This window comes from Struthio camelus, chromosome 28, assembly GCF_040807025.1.
Source record: "Struthio camelus isolate bStrCam1 chromosome 28, bStrCam1.hap1, whole genome shotgun sequence".
Lineage (NCBI taxonomy): Eukaryota > Metazoa > Chordata > Aves > Struthioniformes > Struthionidae > Struthio > Struthio camelus.
In genome coordinates, this window is record NC_090969.1 from 2,194,966 (window position 1) to 2,214,310 (window position 19,345).

At 54.5% G+C, this 19,345-nt stretch overlaps 1 protein-coding gene and 1 long non-coding RNA gene across 15 annotated transcripts in view; one reads left to right on the top strand and one right to left on the bottom strand.

The window, feature by feature from the left end:
- The window catches only part of SLC11A2 (solute carrier family 11 member 2), a 28,302-nt gene extending 20,011 nt beyond the window's left edge, over window positions 1-8,291 (top strand). For 11 of the 13 annotated variants that reach the window (XM_068921401.1, XM_068921396.1, XM_009687871.2 and 8 more), the window contains 4 exons: window positions 181-254; window positions 400-553; window positions 1,150-1,203; window positions 6,532-8,291. In XM_068921401.1, coding sequence (XP_068777502.1) covers window positions 181-254; window positions 400-553; window positions 1,150-1,203; window positions 6,532-6,609 — 360 coding nt within the window. In that variant the 3' untranslated portion in view covers window positions 6,610-8,291. Of the gene's footprint in view, window positions 1-180; window positions 255-399; window positions 554-1,149; window positions 4,336-6,531 lie in introns of those variants that run through there. The other 2 variants (XR_011136537.1, XM_068921397.1) reach the window with 2 other exon arrangements.
- Window positions 8,292-8,400: 109 nt separating this feature from the next.
- Window positions 8,401-18,872, bottom strand: LOC104152500 (uncharacterized). 2 transcript variants are annotated; one of them, XR_011136541.1, is made up of 3 exons: window positions 18,679-18,872; window positions 12,980-17,649; window positions 8,401-10,423 (listed from the first exon to the last, which is right to left on the bottom strand). It is a non-coding gene; the product is annotated as an uncharacterized lncRNA (long non-coding RNA). The 2 variants fall into 2 exon arrangements; XR_011136540.1 differs by lacking the exon at window positions 18,679-18,872 and adding an exon at window positions 18,566-18,664.
- Window positions 18,873-19,345: the final 473 nt, after the last annotated feature.

Here is a 19,345-nt window from a genome sequence, read left to right on the forward strand (position 1 = left end):
GGATCACCCATGGTTTGAAATTGCTTCTCCCTTCCAGCTGGGGGAAGTCCCTTTGACTCACTTTAAAATAGCTGTGGGGAAATGTGGTCAGATGTGAGCAAGCCTTGGATGTCTGTCCATGCTGATATCATCAGAGCAATTTCCACTCTTAATTCTTCTGTATTTTGTTGCTTATTCCAGCTTCCTTTCGCTTTGATCCCTGTCCTGACGTTCACCAGCCTGCCCAGTGTCATGAATGATTTTGCCAATGGATTGTAAGTACAAAGGGAATCACCTGCAGGCAGGGGAAGGCGTGTTGCTGTTTCTCAGGCGCACGTTTCTTTTCTCTGCTCGTGGCTCTCTTTCGGATGCAAGACTGGGCCCTCCGCCTCACCCCTCTTGCTCCGATTTTCCTTGCAGGTTCTGGAAGGTCGGTGGCGGTGTGGTGATCCTTGTGGTCTGCTCCATTAACATGTACTTTGTGGTGGCCTACGTCATGGCCCTGAACCACGTGGCTTTGTACGTCGGGGCTGCGATTCTCAGTGTGCTCTACCTGTCCTTTGTAGCATATTTGGTAAGTCTGGTTCTCCTGTGGCCCTGGTATTAGTAACTGTCGAGCTGAGCGTCCTTGTAGGTGGGATAAGTCAGTGGATTTATTTTCTCAGGAGCTGCTGTTATATTGATATTGTCACATTTTACAGGCGCTAAAGTGCCTCTGCCACAGGGTCAGAACAGATGGGGAGGTTGAGGCTTTCATGGCCAGATTTGCTTGAGAATCTGTTCTGCGCTAAGCCTACTAATCCATGCAGCCTTTCTGCCCCCCTCTTCTGACCATTCCTTTAGCATTTCACCTGTTAGCTGTTCCCAAAGAGCCTCAATTTAATGTCAGAGCAGCTGAAAGGCCGGAGGAGACTTTGGAATCATTCACAGTTCCTGCTTCCTTTGTACGTGCCTGTATATTGCCAGAAGTAACAGAGACATTTGTAAAATGCCCATCAGCGTGTCGTTCATTTTACTTCTGACCCGCTCCGCTAGAATTTCAAATGCCAATTTATTTACCGTGAAGCGTTTAGACAAGCAGAGCCCACGGTCTCTGCAGCACCGATGTCTGTAACGGTCTCTGTAATGTGCTGCTGTGTTTCTGATCACTGGCACCTTCTTCAATTGCAGACCTGGCTGTGTCTGATTGCTCTGGGAGTCTCCTTCCTGGCCTGTGGGAAAACGGTAAGCGTCACTAGAACACTGCTCACGGAAGAGTCACCTTCTCGCTCCGCTAAGTAGATACCGTATCTGTCCGTACACAGAGAGTAGCCATCAGAGCCAGTGCGTTTCTATGGTTTACTGTGTGAACATATACAAATGTATGTGCAATTTGCACAGGGAATAGCTGTGTAGTTATGTTTGTTGTATAAAAATCAGATGTACATACTGGGAAATGTTTTGCTGCTAAAATACTAAAAAGTCAGCTGTTTTCTTTGCTGAACGCCTCTAATCACACTCTTAAGAAGTAGCGTGATGTCAGTTGTGCAATACAGAAGCTGCATGCAGTTTGCCTAATTTCCAGACACTAACGCATTTCGTAGCTTAGCAGAGAGTAGCACGCACCATGCTGCAAACTGACTCTTCCTTATGGCTAATCTTTGCCTCCAGTTTCTTTTCGATTTTTGCATCAGAAACAGTAGACTTTCGTCTCTTTAGTATTTTAATCCGTGTAGCAGAAACACTGAAGCACAGTGAAGATCTAGCTCCAAGTAAGTACCGGTTCTGAACAGAACTGCAGAATCTATGAAACAGTAAGCTAGGATATAGACAATCTTACCCTTCTGGTGACGTCTGAAGGATGTTCCTGCTGCTGTCATTAGGCAAAGTGTAAAGCAGTGACACTACATTCAGAATCTACCTCTAAAGTCATATTGCCACTAGATTTGTTTTTCACTTGAAAATACTTGAGGGAAAAGTCTCAGTTTAATCAAAAGCGAGGCTGAATGGGATGTGCAAACAGCTTCCATGAGCATGGGAGTTGTGATGCCAGAAAAGCGTCCCGTAGTGTAACGGCAGGAAACCTCAGCACTAGCGTTGTCTTTTTTTTTTTTTCTTGCCTGGCATGTGATTTTGGTGGTCAGCAAAAGAAAAGAGTTTTCATGTTTACTGATTATTTATGGTTTCGTGAGTTTATTTGATATGTATGTGATGAATAGAAACGCTCCTTGCAGTTCTCAGAAATCCCCACTACATAGCTCACAGTTTCACATTGCAGAATATGCCAGTAGCCTTCTCCAATGTGGTCGTAAGCTGTAACGCAAGTTCAGTTTTTATTTGCAAATCCTATTGGCCCTGTTTTAAGTTTACTCCAAAACCTTTTCTCACTGCCCATCTCTGTTAGCATTTACTGTGGTTCAGTTGTCTTTTGGGAGAAAAATCTTAACCTGGAAGACAACCTAAATCTGATGCGGCAAAGAATTACGTTAGTGAGAACTGTACGTTTTGCTTCTGCGATCAGAAAAGATTGTCCGCTTTTTCTCCCAATTTTATGTGAATTAAGAGTTTACATCCTGCGTGACAGGGTGTTTTTTAAGTGTCTTGTATGTATGTGATTTGACTGTGAAAATTGTGCGTCGGAAGTTGTAAACCAGGGTTTTATTTAGCGTGGTTTCTCTCTTGCTGTCTGGAAGCTGTAGCTGCTTGACAGAGTTAAGGCACAGCTCCACAGAGACCTTTAGGTACTGAGACGCTTTTGTGCATCTGAGAGCCTGAGTACAAGTGGTTTTGTGTGCAGCAAACAACCTCTGTTAACAGACCCTTTCACTTAACGTAGCTGCTAGCAGTTCTGCCCTTCCTCTCCTGATCCATAACTGGGCTTGATAACGCAAAATCAGGAGTTTGAGGTTGGCGTGGATAGCTGCGAAAGAGATCCAAATCCCTCTGCCTTTGCACATCTCAGAACTGAGCCGCAGCTGATGTAGTTCCTACAAAGAGGGCTCAGAAACAGGCTCCGGCAAGCGGGGCTGCCGACATCCGGGGGGACACTGCCGCGTCCGCTCGCCCAGAGCTGCCTGTGCTACCTCTGGTACAACCCGGTGCTTTTCATCCTTCCCTCTCCTAAGCAGCAGACTGGGTTTTCTCTCTGCCCGGACAGCATTTGAGGGGAAAACGGTCAGGACCGCCCAGCGTAAGGTCGTTAATGGGCTGGGCTTCTTTAGCCCCTCGTTAGAAATGAGGCTTTCTCAGGAAACTCGTTGTCTTCCTCAGTGTTCCTCTAGTCACGGAGAGGGAGGTCCTCTGCGGAGATAACCGCTCCGTGGCATTCAGAGCCTCGGAGAGACGCGTTTTGCCGACCGCGTAGTATTTTGGGGTGTGCTTCCCACTGTGATTTCTCTTGCCTGAACGCACGTCAGGCATGGCATGCCATCAGCTCTCGTGACCCTGAGCAGGAGGTAGGAGGCACGTCCAGAGACAGCGTTCTCCTATTTTGTGTTCCTGGTAGTATCTTATCCACAGCTTCCCGCAACCGGGTGGCTCAGAGCGATGCCGGCTTGTTTCTGCTTTGTGCTGGCAGAACTGACATAGGAGCAAAGTCAAGCTTGGCTCCCGGTTGCCAGGTCAGACCCCGGGTAGCCCACGCGCAGCTCCCAAGGCGGTCGCGGGACCCCTAGGTACGCTAAGGGACTAGTTTTTAGAAACTTGCTGAACAATTTGATGATGCTACTGACACGTTTCTTAGAAGCAAATGACACGAAGACGAAATCAAAGCTGCTAAGCATGGTATAAACACTTTGTTTTAAACTAAGGACAGGACTGATTACACTACGCCTGCCCTTCAGGCAGCAGAAATTCGCTTGCTCCCCCCTCAAATTTAGCAAGCACTAAAACATAATATATTAAAGGTTCAAAAATTCCAGTTGGAATTAACTCCTGCCTTGTAAAGCTTGTAGGTTTTATGCCTGATCCCACTGTCCCATGGCCCAAACAAAAAGCTTAGAGTGTAAATTCGTGTTCTGGAACTGGAAAGTGGTGTGGATTGTTAACCAAAGGCATGTTTGTGACCAGCATGACTGTAAAATGTGGATCTGCTTGCCTCCCTTGGCCAATGGGTTCTGTAATATCATTGTATGAATCTCTTTGATTTGTGTATTTCAAGTTTTTTGATTTGTGACATGTCAGAGGAGATTTTCCTGGCCGCTCTCCAGAAATGAGAATTTACAGGTCGTAGCTCTGGGCAGGAGCTTCCGGATCGAGTTCTCCTCGCTTCTTGGCTTCTGCTCTTGGTGCAAATAATTCCCTCCCCCCCCCCCGTATCTGCCTTTGAACCGGTTTGTACAAACTACATTTTCAATTAAAAGACAGATACTTTTTCAACTTGGTTTCTTGGGTCTTTTTTTTTTTTTCCCTGAATCGCTAGCAATATGTGGCTATAAAAGAAACCCTTGCCAGCGACGGGAAGGTCTTGACGTCCTGCGGACCAGCCTGTGCTAACTCGGAGAGGCGAGCGGCGCGGTACAGGCTCCCTCCCCGTCCCGCAGGAGTTAAACCCTCCTGCTTTTGCCATTGCTGCAGGCGTTTGAGGTGCTCCTGGTTCCCTTTGGCGTGATGCTTTCCTCCACCTTCGAGGCAGTATCGAGGGCCAAGAGAGGCGAAGGATCAGGTCCCCGTTAGCCGCTTGGTGCCTGCCTGGGAGGATTTCTGTGTGTTTTTTGGGCTGATGTGGGGCACGGCGCACACATTCGTTGGCTCTTCTGTTCCTGGCGGCACACTGCTCCTGTCCGCTCCTTGGCCAAACCGTCAACTGCGCTAAAAAAAAAAAATCTCACTGGTTTTCATTAAGCCCTCCCTTTCCTTTCAGTGAAACCAGTAGATAAAAGACCTTTATTTGGAAGAGAAAGAGGCCAGAGCAACCGGGTGAGATTCTGTAGCCTGCTTCATGCAGGAGATCGGACAATCTCATTGCTTCTCGTGCTCTAAAAATCTCCTTGAGAAGGAAGGGAAAACGCAGATAAAGGCAGAAAGCGCTGCCCCGTTTTGTTCCTTCTCTCCTCCCTCCGACCAACGTCAGCTCGTGCTTTGGTGGTTGCAAATAGGTGTTGCTCTGTGACCTGGGAACTTTCCTTTCCTCCTCTGCAAGCTTTCCAGCCGGGTCGTGGAAGTGGCTTGTGTCTCTTGGGGGGACTTTATCCTCTTTTTTTTTTTTGAAGAGGAAGGATTAATTTGTAAGCCTGCCATGATTCTCTGAGAGAACGAATGCCGTTTAGGTTTTGTTTCTATCCGGTAAGAAACGCTCGCGGTAAGTCTCGCTCTCTCGCAAACGGCCGCGCCTGCCTTTTGATTTGGAGCAGCCAACATCTTTTAAGCCCATTTTGAATTGATTCAGCATGAAAATAAAAGTCTGCGGAATGGAATAGCTCATTTCACGTCTGTGCGGACGGAGCCAGACTTGCATGTCGCTCTCGCAGCCAGTGTGATAACGCAGCCCCCATTCCCACAGCCCTTTTGGGGGGATTTGCCCAAAAATGAATGGGAAATAGCGTCTACTCAGCTTTATCTCTGGGAGGGGGCGAGTGACCACCCCACAGAACCCCACTGCTGTGAAACCACGTATTTTTTTCACTTAACCAAACTGTGTAATCAGTGCTAACTAAGGCTTGTCTACACCCAAAACTTAATCCGAATAAAGAAGAAAGTTAAAGTGACTGAGGGAATGCTCTACAGAAAAAAACCCAGCTATTCTGGAATATCCCCGTGTGTAGACATGCTCTCAAAGTGGATCTGTTTCCTAATAAATAGGCGTTTGTGTTGTATCAAGCTGTTTCTTCTGCTTTAAACTATAACTGGCGAATGAATGGCGCAATCTCATGCTGCACGGAGCAGCAGCAGAACGGCTGTCCGGCTTCATCCGAGCCCGGCATCGCTTTCCCTTCCTAATCGGCTGCATGCGGCCTCGGTGATTGCAGCGACGCTCCCTGCAGCTTAATTAAGCCCTCGCAATTAACTGGCCCCATTACCCATCTCATCAAATCTATAAAAGCTCTATATTCTTTTTCTTTTTTTTTTTTTTTTTTAAACTGTTACGTGAAAAAAGTGTTTAAATTGCTTTAACGGATGCTTTGGTTTGAATAGCTAAGGGTCCTGAACTGGAGAAAAAACACACAAAAAAAGAGGAATCCCCCAACTTCCGCCTTTGATTTCTGCACATGGAAACGTGCAGCTGCAGTTAAGCAGGACGGGACCGAAGGAGCAGCCTGCTCCCCGACGCGGAGCCGCTCCGCGGGTCCCGGCGGAGCTGGTGTCCTTCGCCCAGCGGGTGCGAGGCAGGGACGCACCTGCAGGAGGGGTGCGAGCCCTTCTCTGCAAACCTGTGGCCTGGGGCTGCCTGCGTTCCCGCTCCGGATACTCTCTGTCTATTTTATTTGTAACCAAAAGTCTTCGAAGCTGAACTAAGGCGAAGCACAGGTCTTTCCGGTGATGCATCTTGTTCTTACTGGGCTTTGTTAAACCACGCGCGTCGCGGGCTTGGTGGTTGCTGGTTTCTCTAACTCTCTTATTCTTTGCCTCTTCCAGTATCACCTGGGATTCGCTGCTCACCCCGAACTCTTCCTTCTGAACAATGTTGATGCAGACTCAGTTGTGACTAGATGATGCTGGGAACGGCAGTAGTGAGAACAGATTTGTTTTTAATGGAAACCCCTTTTGTGCTGCAGAAAACTATTTCCAACACTTGTGGCTAGCACAGAACCAGGTTCGGTCGCGGATTGTGAGCAGAAGCCAGGATTTCTTCCAGGGAGGACTGCAAGATAAAACTGTCGTGTGAACGGGAGCGTCGAATAGGACCTGCAGAGCCTGCACGTTGCATCAGTCACGGAGACTCCAACACGCGTGAAGATCTGGGTCCTAACCACCTCATAGCACCGCTGACATCGGGGTCAGTGTCTTGCTTTTTAGGTACTTTAAAAGTTTTGACACTTTTTAAAAATAATTGCATCTGATCTGGGAAGAGATCCCTCAATGTTTTACTGATGCAGATTCAAACTCCTCCTGCCTGATGATAGATCTGGGATTGATGTGACACTAATTAATTGTTTTTCCCACTTTGGGAAAATTCAAGCTTGGCCGGCTGAGCAGGAGCAGAGTTTTCTCATTCGAGTCCTAGTGATTTTGCTGACGAGGTGCACTCAGGTTAGCTGGGAGGAGAGCGCCACGAGAAGCAAGCGGCTGCGAAGCTGAGGTGTGGAGCTCGTTGCTGCCGGCCCGGCTGCACGCGCGTACAGCAGGGCAGTCGGCAGCCCTTCTCTCTACAAGCTGCCTGTTATATTTACCAGGTACTTATGGCTATTTTTGCTTTAATACCTGTTCACATCTGACCTCCACTGTGGCTATTTGAAGGCCTTCAGCTCCCAGAAGACGGCTGCCTCCCCTTCCCGCTGGCACTCGGCCAGTTCAGAGCCGCTGTGGTCCCCACGGTTTTCCCGCGCGTTTGTCCCCGCGACGATACCGTTGATCGGTAGCTGTGGCAAAACCATCCGGGTGCGTTTTCTCTTTTCCTCGCTGTCGCGCGCCCCGTTTCCACGGGGCCGACGCTGCGGCGAGACGTTCAGATCCCTGCGTCCTACTCCAGAGCCGAGCCAAAACCCGGGCTCCTCCGCCAGGCAGCGGAGAGCTGGGTGTCAGGACGAGCGTCAGGCGCGAGCTTTGCGGGAGAGCTGAGGATTCGGTGCCGGTATCTACCTCTGCGCGTGCAGCAGTGAAGCTGCTGTTTCCGAGTTAAGTTAAAAGCTCCGTGGGAGGGCCAGGCTCTGTCGGGAGAGCATCAGCGGGGTACAAAGCAAGCAAACTCCCGGCCTCGCTGTCTGCCGCAGCGCTGCGCCCTGGCTTTGCGCCGGCTGGCCCGAGAAAGCAGGGCAGAGCTTGCATGCCCAGGATGGAGCGGCTGCTCTGCCTTTTAGTGGCATTTCAACAAGTTTCAGGTGTTGCTGGGGACCGTTTCTGGGCTGCGGGAGGTTCCCAAGCAGGAAGTTTAAGGCAGCAGGCTCTCGTGGCAACACGCTTATTTTTTCCTCTTTTCTTTTTTTCTGGTTGATTGTTCTGCAATGACACTGTTGAGTCCCCAGACGGAGGGTGCTTTGGACGCGTTTTTCTATGTCGTATCTTGGGTTTCTTTTAATTAAATCTTTGTTCTGTTTTAATGAAATCTTTTACCAATTAAGCCTTTTTGTTTCTACATACTTGGCACTAACTTATTCAATGTACTGGCTACACTGTGGCTTGTGAAGAATGTGACAGAGGGCCAGACTTTTCCAATAAATATGTCAGATTCAATTTAACCTTTTCTGTTCAGGTTTCATCCCTTTTAAGAAATAAAGCCGACGTTCCTGGTCACTTCTGCTGGAGGAAGTTAATACACTTCCATTTTTTCGATACACAGACAAATGATACTGTTTGCACTTGTTTATATTGTAGCTCTTACATTTAAGGTAAGTAGAATACATCGTATAGCATGTGTATAAGTCCTAAATACCCGAGGATGCTCTAAGCATTAGCACACGGAGCTGCTCATGTCTGCTGCGTGGATACGCGTGTGCCAGGCTTCGAGCTTTCCCCGGGCTGGTGGAGAAGGCCGTGAGCTGGGCCCTAAAGCAGGTCACAGCAGGAGGCTCAAGGAACTACCAGGGTTTGTTCTTGGCTACACAAGGGACTTGATTAGGTGGGGATGTTCTGAAAATTTCAACCTAAATGACTTTTCTGGTGGCTCCATTCAACTATATTAATCCCTCATGAGTGTCTACCCAGGGGCTCAGTGCATTTGCAGTTCACTGCACCTGAGTTCACTTCTAAAGTAAATTGAGGTAAATTGAATCAACATGACTTAATTGGGAGTGAGGAAGCCCCAGCTGGAGACTCAGTGGGGTTTAACTAATCCCCTTTGGATTCATGCTTTTATTTGTATTGATTTCAATGCTTCTAATCAGTGTTTCTAAAGAAAGAGCCCAAAATCTCTCAAAGGTAACTTAAAACACCCAGTTTTAATAAATCCCCTGTAAACATTACTAAAACATTTTGTACCAGGCTCTGCCAGATGTGCAGTAGCACATGGGTTCGGGGTTGCTGTTGCGGCCTGGGGCCGCAGGCAGGAGATATCAGCGCTGTTTGAGGCCCAGGAACGGTCCTTCCTCCAGAAAGTCCCGCTAGTGACTGCGTGGATGGCCTCTGCGCTCGGTGGTGGCAGCTCTGGTGCTTTTAATCAGCATCGCTCAACCATTTCCTCTTCCTGCAAATGCATTTTGCTGCAGAATTCAGCACGGGTAAGATTATTTGGCATGTATCCTTGAATGCTTTGGTATACCAGTGACTTGAGTTTTTAGGTGAATGATCAGACATAAAACGATCCGGTACATCCCCATTTGAACAGCCCTGCCACGAGTCAACCAGGGGTGGTTTAGAAAAGTTAGCTCTGCAATCGGACAACCCTGGCTGGAAATACAGAGCAAATAAAGCTGCATCCTTCATGCCAGGGGAAGAGGAGGATACTCCGTCCTGCTCTTTTCCGCTTGCACCCCAAAACAGCCCCGACAAGAGAAATGCACAGACGTTTTCTTGTCTTTCTGGCTTGCAAAGAGCATAGCGCAGCACAGCAAGAAATCCTGCCATCCCTGCTCAGGTGGGAAAACGGACATTAATGAGCTTCTTCAAGCAGAAAATGTAATTTTGGCTTAAAGAGTGTCAAATGGTGTCTCGTATGCGTGCGTGAGGGGGTAATCTGGAGGAGAAACTGCAGCAAGCGACGTTCCCGAGGAGGAATTGGCATTGTGAGCTTGTGTTTAATTCTCCTGGGGCAGAGCCTGGAGCGTTTCAAGCGCGACATTAGAGCGACGCTAAAAACAGAGCATTGAACTTTGCGTGTCGGAAAGTGGCTTAGCTCGTTCCTCAGAACGACTCGTGTAAGTATAACTGCTCTCCTGTAATCCTTGTTCTTTCAGAAGTAGGATGGGAAGTGCAACTTAGATCATTATCCCCAGGAATTTGGGGTTTTGAAGGTAAACCGTCCTGTAAATCACTTTCCTTTACTTTTGTTGTTTGATATTTAAATTGGATTTAGTTATTAATTCTTTTATCTTCCGACTGCAACCACCACTGCACGTTCCAAAGCAGCAAGCAGTGGCCTTGCAAGCTGCTTAATTGACAGCCGGGCATACTGATGAGGCCAGGTTCATTAGCATGGTGTGTACAAATCACTCTAAGGTCTAGGAAAGCTGCTGTGCAGAGGACGATCCGGTGCCACTAACCACGAGCCAACCCTTAACGAAGGTCGATGGATGAGAGTTTGCCAGGATTCTTGTCGTCTCATAAAGCCTGCGCGGTTCCTGCAAAGCTCGTCTGCGGGATGCAACCCGTGTTGGAAGACGTTTTGCAGGGAGCTCTATTCCCGCGTAGCGCTGAGGACCCCATCCAGGAGGTACTGCGGGCAGATGGGAAAAAACAGCGGAGAATTACAGCAAGAGTCACCTTTTAAGTGCAACAGGTTTCCATCAAATAGGGAAGAAACGGCTCTTGAGGCAGCAGAGCTGAGGATGGGGCTGCTCCGGGCAAGGGGGAGCGAGTTTGCTCTGTGCTCCCGGCCTGGCAGGGATGAGAGGCCTCGTTAGCTCTTTCGTTAGCACTGCCAGGCCTGGCTGGGCAGAAATGCTCACCCATGGGGATGGAGGGGGAGGCGCTCGGTGTTGGCCTCGTCCCCCGGCCGTCACCCCCCTCTCCTGCACCACTTTTGAAGGTAACTTTTGGGGGGCTCCCTGAGAGCCGGGGCGCGCTGCACACCGGGGTGGTTGGCGCTGGGGGCCAGGGCTGGCCCAGGGCACGGAGCGGGGCTTGGGGTGGGAGTTGGGCCTGGTGGTCCCTTCAGAAGGGGTCCTGCTGTCCCCTGTCATCTGCTGCTCGTCCCACCCCCCCAACCCATCCTGCGCCCCCTCATCTGCCCCCTGCCCTGCTCCCTATCATCTGCCCCTCCATCTGCCCCCATCATCCACCCCGTCTTCCCCCCCAACCCATCCTTCCCCAATCATCTGCCCTTCCATCCTGTCCTGCCCCCCTCATCTGCCCCCCGTCTTGCCCCCCCTCATCTGCCCCTCCATCCTATCCTGCCCCATCATCTGCCCCCATCATCCACCCCCTGTCTTGCCCCCCTAACTCATCCTGTCCCAATCATCTGCCCCTCCATCGCGTCCTGTCCCCATCATCTGCCCCCCACCCTGGCCCTCTATCCCGTCTTGCCCCCACAACTCATCCTGCCCCCATCATGTGCCCCCATCCTACCCCCCAACTCCTCCTGCCCCCGTCATGTGCCCCCCTCCCACCCCCCAACTCCTCCTGCCCCCGTCATCTGCCCCCCTCCCACCCCCAACTCCTCCTGCCCCCGTCATCTGCCCCCCTCCCACCCCCAACTCCTCCTGCCCCCATCATGTGCCCCCATCCCACCCCCCCAACTCCTCCTGCCCCATCATGTGCCCCCATCCCACCCCCAACTCCTCCTGCCCCATCATGTGCCCCCATCCTACCCCCCAACTCCTCCTGCCCCCATCATCTGCCCCCCTCCCACCCCCAACTCCTCCTGCCCCCGTCATCTGCCCCCCTCCCACCCCCCAACTCCTCCTGCCCCCGTCATCTGCCCCCATCCCACCCCCCAACTCCTCCTGCCCCCGTCATCTGCCCCCCTCCCACCCCCCCAACTCCTCCTGCCCCCGTCATCTGCCCCCCTCCCACCCCCCCAACTCCTCCTGCCCCCGTCATCTGCCCCCCTCCCACCCCCCAACTCCTCCTGCCCCCGTCATCTGCCCCCCTCCCACCCCCCAACTCCTCCTGCCCCCGTCATCTGCCCCCATCCCACCCCCCAACTCCTCCTGCCCCCGTCATCTGCCCCCCTCCCACCCCCCCACTCCTCCTGCCCCCGTCATCTGCCCCCATCCCACCCCCCCAACTCCTCCTGCCCCCGTCATCTGCCCCCCTCCCACCCCCCCAACTCCTCCTGCCCCCGTCATCTGCCCCCATCCCACCCCCCCAACTCCTCCTGCCCCCGTCACCTGCCCCCATCCCACCCCCCAACTCCTCCTGCCCCCGTCATCTGCCCCCATCCCACCCCCCCAACTCCTCCTGCCCCCGTCATCTGCCCCCATCCCACCCCCCCAACTCCTCCTGCCCCCGTCATCTGCCCCCCTCCCACCCCCCCAACTCCTCCTGCCCCCGTCATCTGCCCCCATCCCACCCCCCCAACTCCTCCTGCCCCCGTCACCTGCCCCCCTCCCACCCCCAACTCCTCCTGCCCCCGTCATCTGCTCCCCTCCCACCCCCAACTCCTCCTGCCCCCGTCATCTGCCCCCCATCATCTGCCCCACGTCCGGCTCCGCCCACCTGACGTCACCCCCCCGTCAGCTAGCGTCACGCAGCGGGCGCCCAATGAGGAGGGAGAAAGGCGGTGGGGGGGAGGGGGCGGTGTCGCGCGTGACCCGGATGTTGGCGGTGCCGGTGGCCCCGCCCCCTGCCTGGGGTGGGGGCGGGGCCTGCCCCCTCCCCGCCATTTCGGGGGGGGGGCAGCCTAGGGGCGGCCGCTTCCCCGCCATTTTGGGTGTGTGGGGGGGGTGTTGTGCCGCCCTTGTCGCCCTCCCTCCTCCTCTTCCCCCCCCCCCCCGTCTCGGGAGGGGCGACTGAGGGGCAGCCCCTTCCCCTCCTCCCATCCCTGAGGGTCACCCCTTCCCCTCATTTTTGGGGGGGGGGGCGCAGCCGAGGGAGGAGGGGAGCTTGTCCCCCATTTTGAGGGCCGCCATTTCCCCCCACACACACACACAGACACAGAGACGCTTTCGGGGGGCAGCCGAGCGCTGACCCCGTCCCGCGCCGGCCTCGCGGCTTCGACGCCGGCCTGGGCCTGGCCGCCGCCTCGGGGATCCGCCGGCGCCGCCAGGCCGAAACGGTCCCCGGGGCCCCTTTGGGTGAGAAAACAGTGCTTTTTTCTTCCCCCCCTCACCTTTTCCCCTCGCTCCTGTCGAAAGCAGGGCCAGAGTGAGGCGACGCGTCCCGAAACGGGGAGCTCTCCCAGGCGGAGAGGAGCGGGAGAGGTGGAGCCGAGCGGATTGCCGAAGAGCTGAAGGTTTCTCTCCTTTATTTCCTTTTTTTTTTCTTTTCTTTTCTCCTTACCAAACCTCCGGGCAGAGGAGGGAATATGAGCAAGTGAGAGTTACCTTCTCCGGGGTTCCCTGTGGTTCGCAAGCAGGAGGCACCTGATGCCCGTTTCGGGGGTGCTTTCCCCTCTCCGGACACCGCCCAACTCGCAGCTGAGCGTCGTTCCCTTCTAGCCACCGTTTACCTGGAAAAATAAAAATGAGCTAAACCTTGTTCTGTTGCGTATCCTTAAAAAAAAGAATAAAGAAAAAAGCTCATCGTCGGAGTAACAAACAACGATGTCCAGGTGTCAGGTGCGCGCGAGATGGAAATAGATGCGATTGTGACCGATGGTAAACGTGATTTTAATCAAAAGTTGCAAAGGATCAGCTCGGATGAGACTATGCCCGTTCTGCCTCCGCCAGGATGCCAGCAACCACTGAGAAAGTCCCTCTGTTTTTTGGGTTTTTTTTTTTTCCCCTGCGTTGACGTTTATTTTGTTGAAAAGAGGTAAACAGAAAAGTGATGACATGAGCCGGAGGACAGCAGCAAGAGAACGACACGTGGCAACAGCTCCGCCGCGTCGCGCAAACTGTCACGGCGCGGCAGTGAGACAAACGGGCTTTGCTACGCGCGGAGCGACCTTCTGGCTGCCTCCGAACGCTGCGCTGCGCGGGAAGGGGTTAACTTGTTTGGGGATGACAAAAATAATTGCAGTAATTCCTGGAAGAAAGAGGCTGTCGGAAGGGGGAGCAGTTGCCAAAGCGGCAGCCAGCAAACCTGCACATAAGGAAAAAACCCTCACCTCGGACTTAATGAAATATTTATTCTCTGCCTGTAGCCATCTGCGCTCCCGGCTTCCTCCGAGAGCAGGGGGTTGTGGCGGTGCCGACAGCGGGAGTTCTCCTCGTTGAGATTTCCTAGAAAGCCCCAGCGCCTGCTGCTCCGCCTGGGCTTCGCCTGCTCCGACCGGCCGCCTCCGAGAGCAAAGCCTTGGCCGCCCTAACGGGGGACCTGGTGGGCGCCCGCGCCGGTGAGTAAATACCCGTCTGCGCTCCCCGTCCGGGGACGGGGGCTGTCGGCCGGGCCGGAGGGCAGACCCCCGCTGCGACGCGGGATGCTCCAGGTGGTTATAATCTGCCGACGGGAGGTGACGCTGCAATTTGGGTCAAAACTTTGGGAATCCGGCGTGTCGAGGCGGACGCGGTAGCAATCGGGCGCGTGGCGTGGCGTCCGCCTTCGCCGGGGGCTGACGCGTCGTGACGCCGGGATCCGGTCCGGGGCTGAGAGAGGAGTCGGTGCTGGTCGCTTTGCTAGCGGGGTTTAGGCAAACATCATCATCAGAACTAAATATAATTAATCAGGAAACGCTGCACGGAGCCTCAGAAGAGGCTCAGACAGCGTGAGCGGCGGGACGTGTCTGGTGAGTGTCATAACGTGGAAACGACGATTGTTTTCGAGGCGGCAGGTGGGAGCGGAGGAGCCGGAGCTGGAGGGACAGTCGTTCCTCTCTCCTCCTCCGCGGACCGTGCGGTATCTACCCGCCAGGCGGCATCGTCTTCCCGGTGAGGTTGCCAGCTGGAACGTCGCGCTCTGATTTGCGCGGAGTGCTGCTTTGTCAGGTTTCGTTGGGGTTGCGTTGCGTTGGTTTGGTGGTGGTTGGTTTTTTTTTTTTGTTTTTTGAATTCCCATAGCACGTTAATAAAGCAAGTAACGAGGAAGGCAATGAGTCTGGCCTTTAGGCAAAAGCAGAAAGAACGAATACCGAAACGGGGACCGACGCCAGCAACGGGCCATCCGAAAACTCCCCCCCAAAAACAAGACACGCTTCAAAATTCTGGGCCGTCGTCTGCTCTCTCCAACTCTGCGCGCTGTTTTGCAAGACAATTTGCCGCTTTTGCTGCAAGAGCCGCGATAGCCCCTGCCTCTCCTGACCCGCTGCTTCCAGCAACGTCGAGCGAGGGGAAAGCGCGGGCGCCGGGCGCCGGGCCCAGTCCCAAAGCTTCGGGGGGGAATGCAACGCAAATACAGTATGTCCACATCGGTGGCACGATCCTGCCTGGACTTTTGTCCCTCTTACACCACCCTCGGGTTAGTTTGCTGAAGCTGCCAACGCCCTCCGCAAGGGAGGCCAATGCGAGAAGGGTCGGGGAGCCGCAAATCAGGAGGAAAGTGGCCTCAGAAAACTTTGGGGACGCTGCGAGATCTGCCTCCGACGCTACAAATCCCGTAGTTAAGCCAGGGTTTCCCGAGCTCTGACTAAACAACAACAAAAAAGGCTCGGGAAGGGTAAACAGGAGAAGCAGAAGGTGGTTTAAGAAACCTCCTTGACATATTTAGCTGTCTGTTGTGACAGAGTCTCTGAGTTCCTGCTTGCTGCGTTCATGTTTCTCTTTTCAGCTTCAGGGCTTATTTTAAAATCCAGCCTCAGCGTTCCCGTACACATAAGCAGTCCCAAAATAAAAGCGGTGGGTGTGCCAGCTCTTCGGAGATACCTTCTAGCAACCGAGGAGCCCGTCTAGCACCCAACGCGCCGCTAAAACTTGAGCGTTTATACGCGACTCAAACAACTCGGCTTGCTTATGCAATCGCAAGAAATTTAGGTAATGAAACATCTCGAAGTTAAAATTCCCAGGAGCTATAAATAGAGGAAAATTGCTTTAAAATTTCCAATCAGCAACTTCTCGGGGCCCTTTTGAGCCTGGCAGCGTTGACTGTACAAACACGTTTCCTCTCAAGTGGAGCGAACACGAGGACGGAACGAAAAACAAGATCAGCGTTTAAAAAATGCCAAGCAACACAGGTGGCGGGAGGTGCAGAAAATGCCAACGGCGGAGTCAGTCTGCTGATCTGGGCTGACTTTTTTTTTTTTTTTTCCCCCCTGCTCTGTTTTTCCCCACCTCGTAAATCCCCGCTGCGCATAGGCACCGCTGGGGCCCTCTTCGCGCGCTCCTCTCGATTCCGAGGCAAATATCGCTTAATCCGGCTTCACGTGTAACTGTGCGAACGGGGACGTTGGGCTGCCGTTGTTGGAAGAGGTTGTCAACGTTGCCGCCTTCTCCGTTCAGCTGAACGGAGCTCTTGAAACAAGGTAATCGCGTGTTACCGCCCGTGGTACCGAACGAAATAAATCCGCTAGACAGGCTCTGCCAGAATCACGCCTTGGGGTAAATTAGCCCCAAACGCTGTGTTTCTGCACGTACGGATCCCCTCGCGGTCAGGCGGAGACTGCCCCTGCCCGAACCAGGCTGGCTTTTGCTGCGGAGCAGCCAGCTTCCCTCCCCGCCTCTCCTAAAGCGACGTTTAAACGCAAGCGGCGCCCGAGGCGGCGGGTTTCGGGCTCAGCGCCGTCGGACGAAGCCGGCCGGCTCCGCGGGCGGGTTTGGCTCCTCCGGGAGCTGCTTGGTTTCTTCTGGCAGAGCGCGCTTTAGCACGGGGCGGGTCGGTTTAAATCAGCCCCGAGTTTGCCGCTGCTTTGCTTGTGTGACGGTTTGGTCTTTTGATGATAACGATGATTTTTGCCATCCCAGGAGCGACGCGTCTCGGTTTTCCCTCCGGCCGGCTGCGGCAGTTTTGGGTACCTGCAACGCGAGCAAGTCACCGCGTCCTCGACAGCCCAGCGGTCAAAATACTGGACCGCTTTCGGCATAGCAGCGTGGCCTGCGGTTTGACAGCGCGCGACGGGCCGCTCGCGCTCTGCTCTCGCCTTGCGTGCCGGCGCGTAGGGCTGAGTTCACCGACGTTTGCCGGCAGATCGGATTCCCGCGTCCTTCGTTGAAACCTTGGCAGAACCCGAGTTTAAAAACCCAGAGGGGACTTGCGTCTCCGTGAATCCCTGAAGCTGCAGGCAGGCTTTTCCCTAGGATTGCCGGCACCGGTGGGCTGCGAGCCGCTCCGGAGCGTGAAACCTGGAGTCGCTCCAGCTCCCGCTCGGCGGTAATTCAGCGAAAAACCAAGAGGCAGAGGCAAAGGTGGAGTTTGCGTCCGTGTTTGGCAGCGTCGCGGAGTTTTATATCGGCGGAAAGACCGGAGCAGTTTTACTAGTTATGGTTTTCCCCATCTTTTCGCCTTGCCCATCTCTCTCGCGGCATTGGCTTTCGCGACGCCCCGGCGGATGCTTGCGGCGTTTCGGCTTCCTTCGTGTCGTCACGGGGCGCGAAGCGGCGCTCGAACCCGCTCGCTGTAGCCGGCGGCTCCGCGCTCTCGCTGGCCGTAATTCGACGCGGCCGCAACGGTCCCGGGCGCTGCCGAGGGCCGTTTCAACGTGGGTGCCTGCTCCTCGAAACAGATGCGTTTTTAAAAGGTGGAGAAGGCACTTTGGAAGAGGTGTTGGCGTGTTTTGTCCGTTCCCGTGTGATTTTGATTTAAAAAAAAAACAACACCCAAATTGATGTTTTAATCGGGACAGGGTAGGACTCGCTGACGGGCCGAAGCGCGGAGCAGCCGGAGAAAGCGTCTCCCGGCTTTCCGGGGCGGCCCGCAGGGGCCGCGTGGGGTAGATGACCTGAACGTCGTGCGTTTTATTGCAGGCGGGCGCTGCAGGAGGAGGTAAAGCGAGAAGGAAAAAAAAAAAAAAACCGGTAAGCCCAGCTCGGACTCCTTTTTAGAGAGAGATTTCTAGGAAGAATTAAGCGCTCCCTCGCGTCCTTGCTGCAAATACCCCTTGTCTCCCGGCGGGATTCGGCGCCATCCCTCGGGAGGCCTCCCGGCATCGCCGCTGCCGTAATCTCCACCAGAAGCTCGCTGGGCGGATTTGCTCCAACCTCCCGGGCTGTTTGCCCGACCCGACCCGTCGCCACGAGGTTCGGACCGACCTGGGAAGGGCTGGAAAAACCCTCTCTGCGCCTTTAAAGCCGGGCTCGGCCGACAAACAAGCTGTGATTTATATAAGCGGAGCCATGTGATTTGCAGGAAAGCGGCTCCCCGCCACCCTCCCCAAACCCGGCTTCCAAGAAAGAGGCACCGGGCTGGGGCCGGAGCGGGGGCGGCCGGAGGAGCGGGCCAGGGTTAGGTCCCGGCCCCGGCGGCGTCCCGCGCCCCCTCCGCGGGGACCCCGCCGCCGCGTCCCCGGGGCGAAGCCCCAAGCGTGGCTGGGCTTTGGTGCTTCGTTTTCACAGCATGGGGGGAGAACAGCCAAAAAAAAACCCCCCAAAACGCTTCCCCCCCCCCAATTGGCCATTCTTGGTGTTTTTTTCCTCGATCCAAGCGCCGCTGGCCCGTTCTGGAGCGTTTCAAGGATGCTCCCTTTTTTTCCTTGTTTTTTTTTTTAACTTTTTTTTTTTTCCTTCGCTCGTTTGTTTTCGCGATTCCCGGGCTATTTGGCCGGAAGGACGAGGCGGCGCGGGGAGCCGGCCCGCGCTCCGCGACCTCGCAGCCCGTCGCCTCCCCTTCGCCTCGTTATCGAGCGGGTTAACGAACCCCCTCCCCCCCCCCCAAATACATAAATACCCACCCGCGTTGCGAAGGGCTCCTCGCCTCGCAGGTGGCCGAGTTATCGCCGGGCCGGTGGTTTTTTTTTTATTATTGATGTTCTTGGGGGGGGGGGGGGGGGGGCTGAGACCTCACCAACTCATCACGCTCCTGGGCGACGCCGCTGCTTTGCTTTTCGTCCCGGTTTTCTCTTTGCCTTTGCCGGGCGTTTTGGGTGCTGCGCGGGGTCGCAGCAGGGCCGAGCTGCGAGGCCTCAGCCGCGTTTGGGCCCGGGGGGCGGGGGGGGCGGGGGGAACCCCACGGTGCCTAAAAACCCACCGTTTCCCACGCCCCTTCCAGCTCGGCACCGCTGCGAAACCCCTTTTGGCTTTTCCGTGGGAACGGCGGAAAAATCCCGGCGCCGGGGGACGACGCGCTCCGAACGCAAGCTCTCGCTTTCCCAGGATGATCCGTCGGCGCTTCCCAAGTCGCCATCCGAAGCGGGACGGTGTTTCGGGGTTTTTGGGGTTTTTTTTTTCCCCCCCTCCCCGGAGCAGGTTGGAGCCGGCAGCTTGGCGCCTGCGGACGGGGCCGACGCTCGGGAACGCGGAGCCGGCGCCGGGAAAGAGCCTGGGAGGCGGCGAAGGGGCGCCCCGAGCGGACGGGCCGGCGGCCGCTTTTGAAACCTTTCGGGTGGTTTTTTAGCGCGTTGAAGTTTTCTTTGCTCTGTTCCCGCCGGCGCCGAGCAGCTTGGACCCTTTCCGGCTTTTCCCGCGGGAAACCCGATTTCCCGAGGCGGTGGTGGCCGGCCCTTGATTAAACC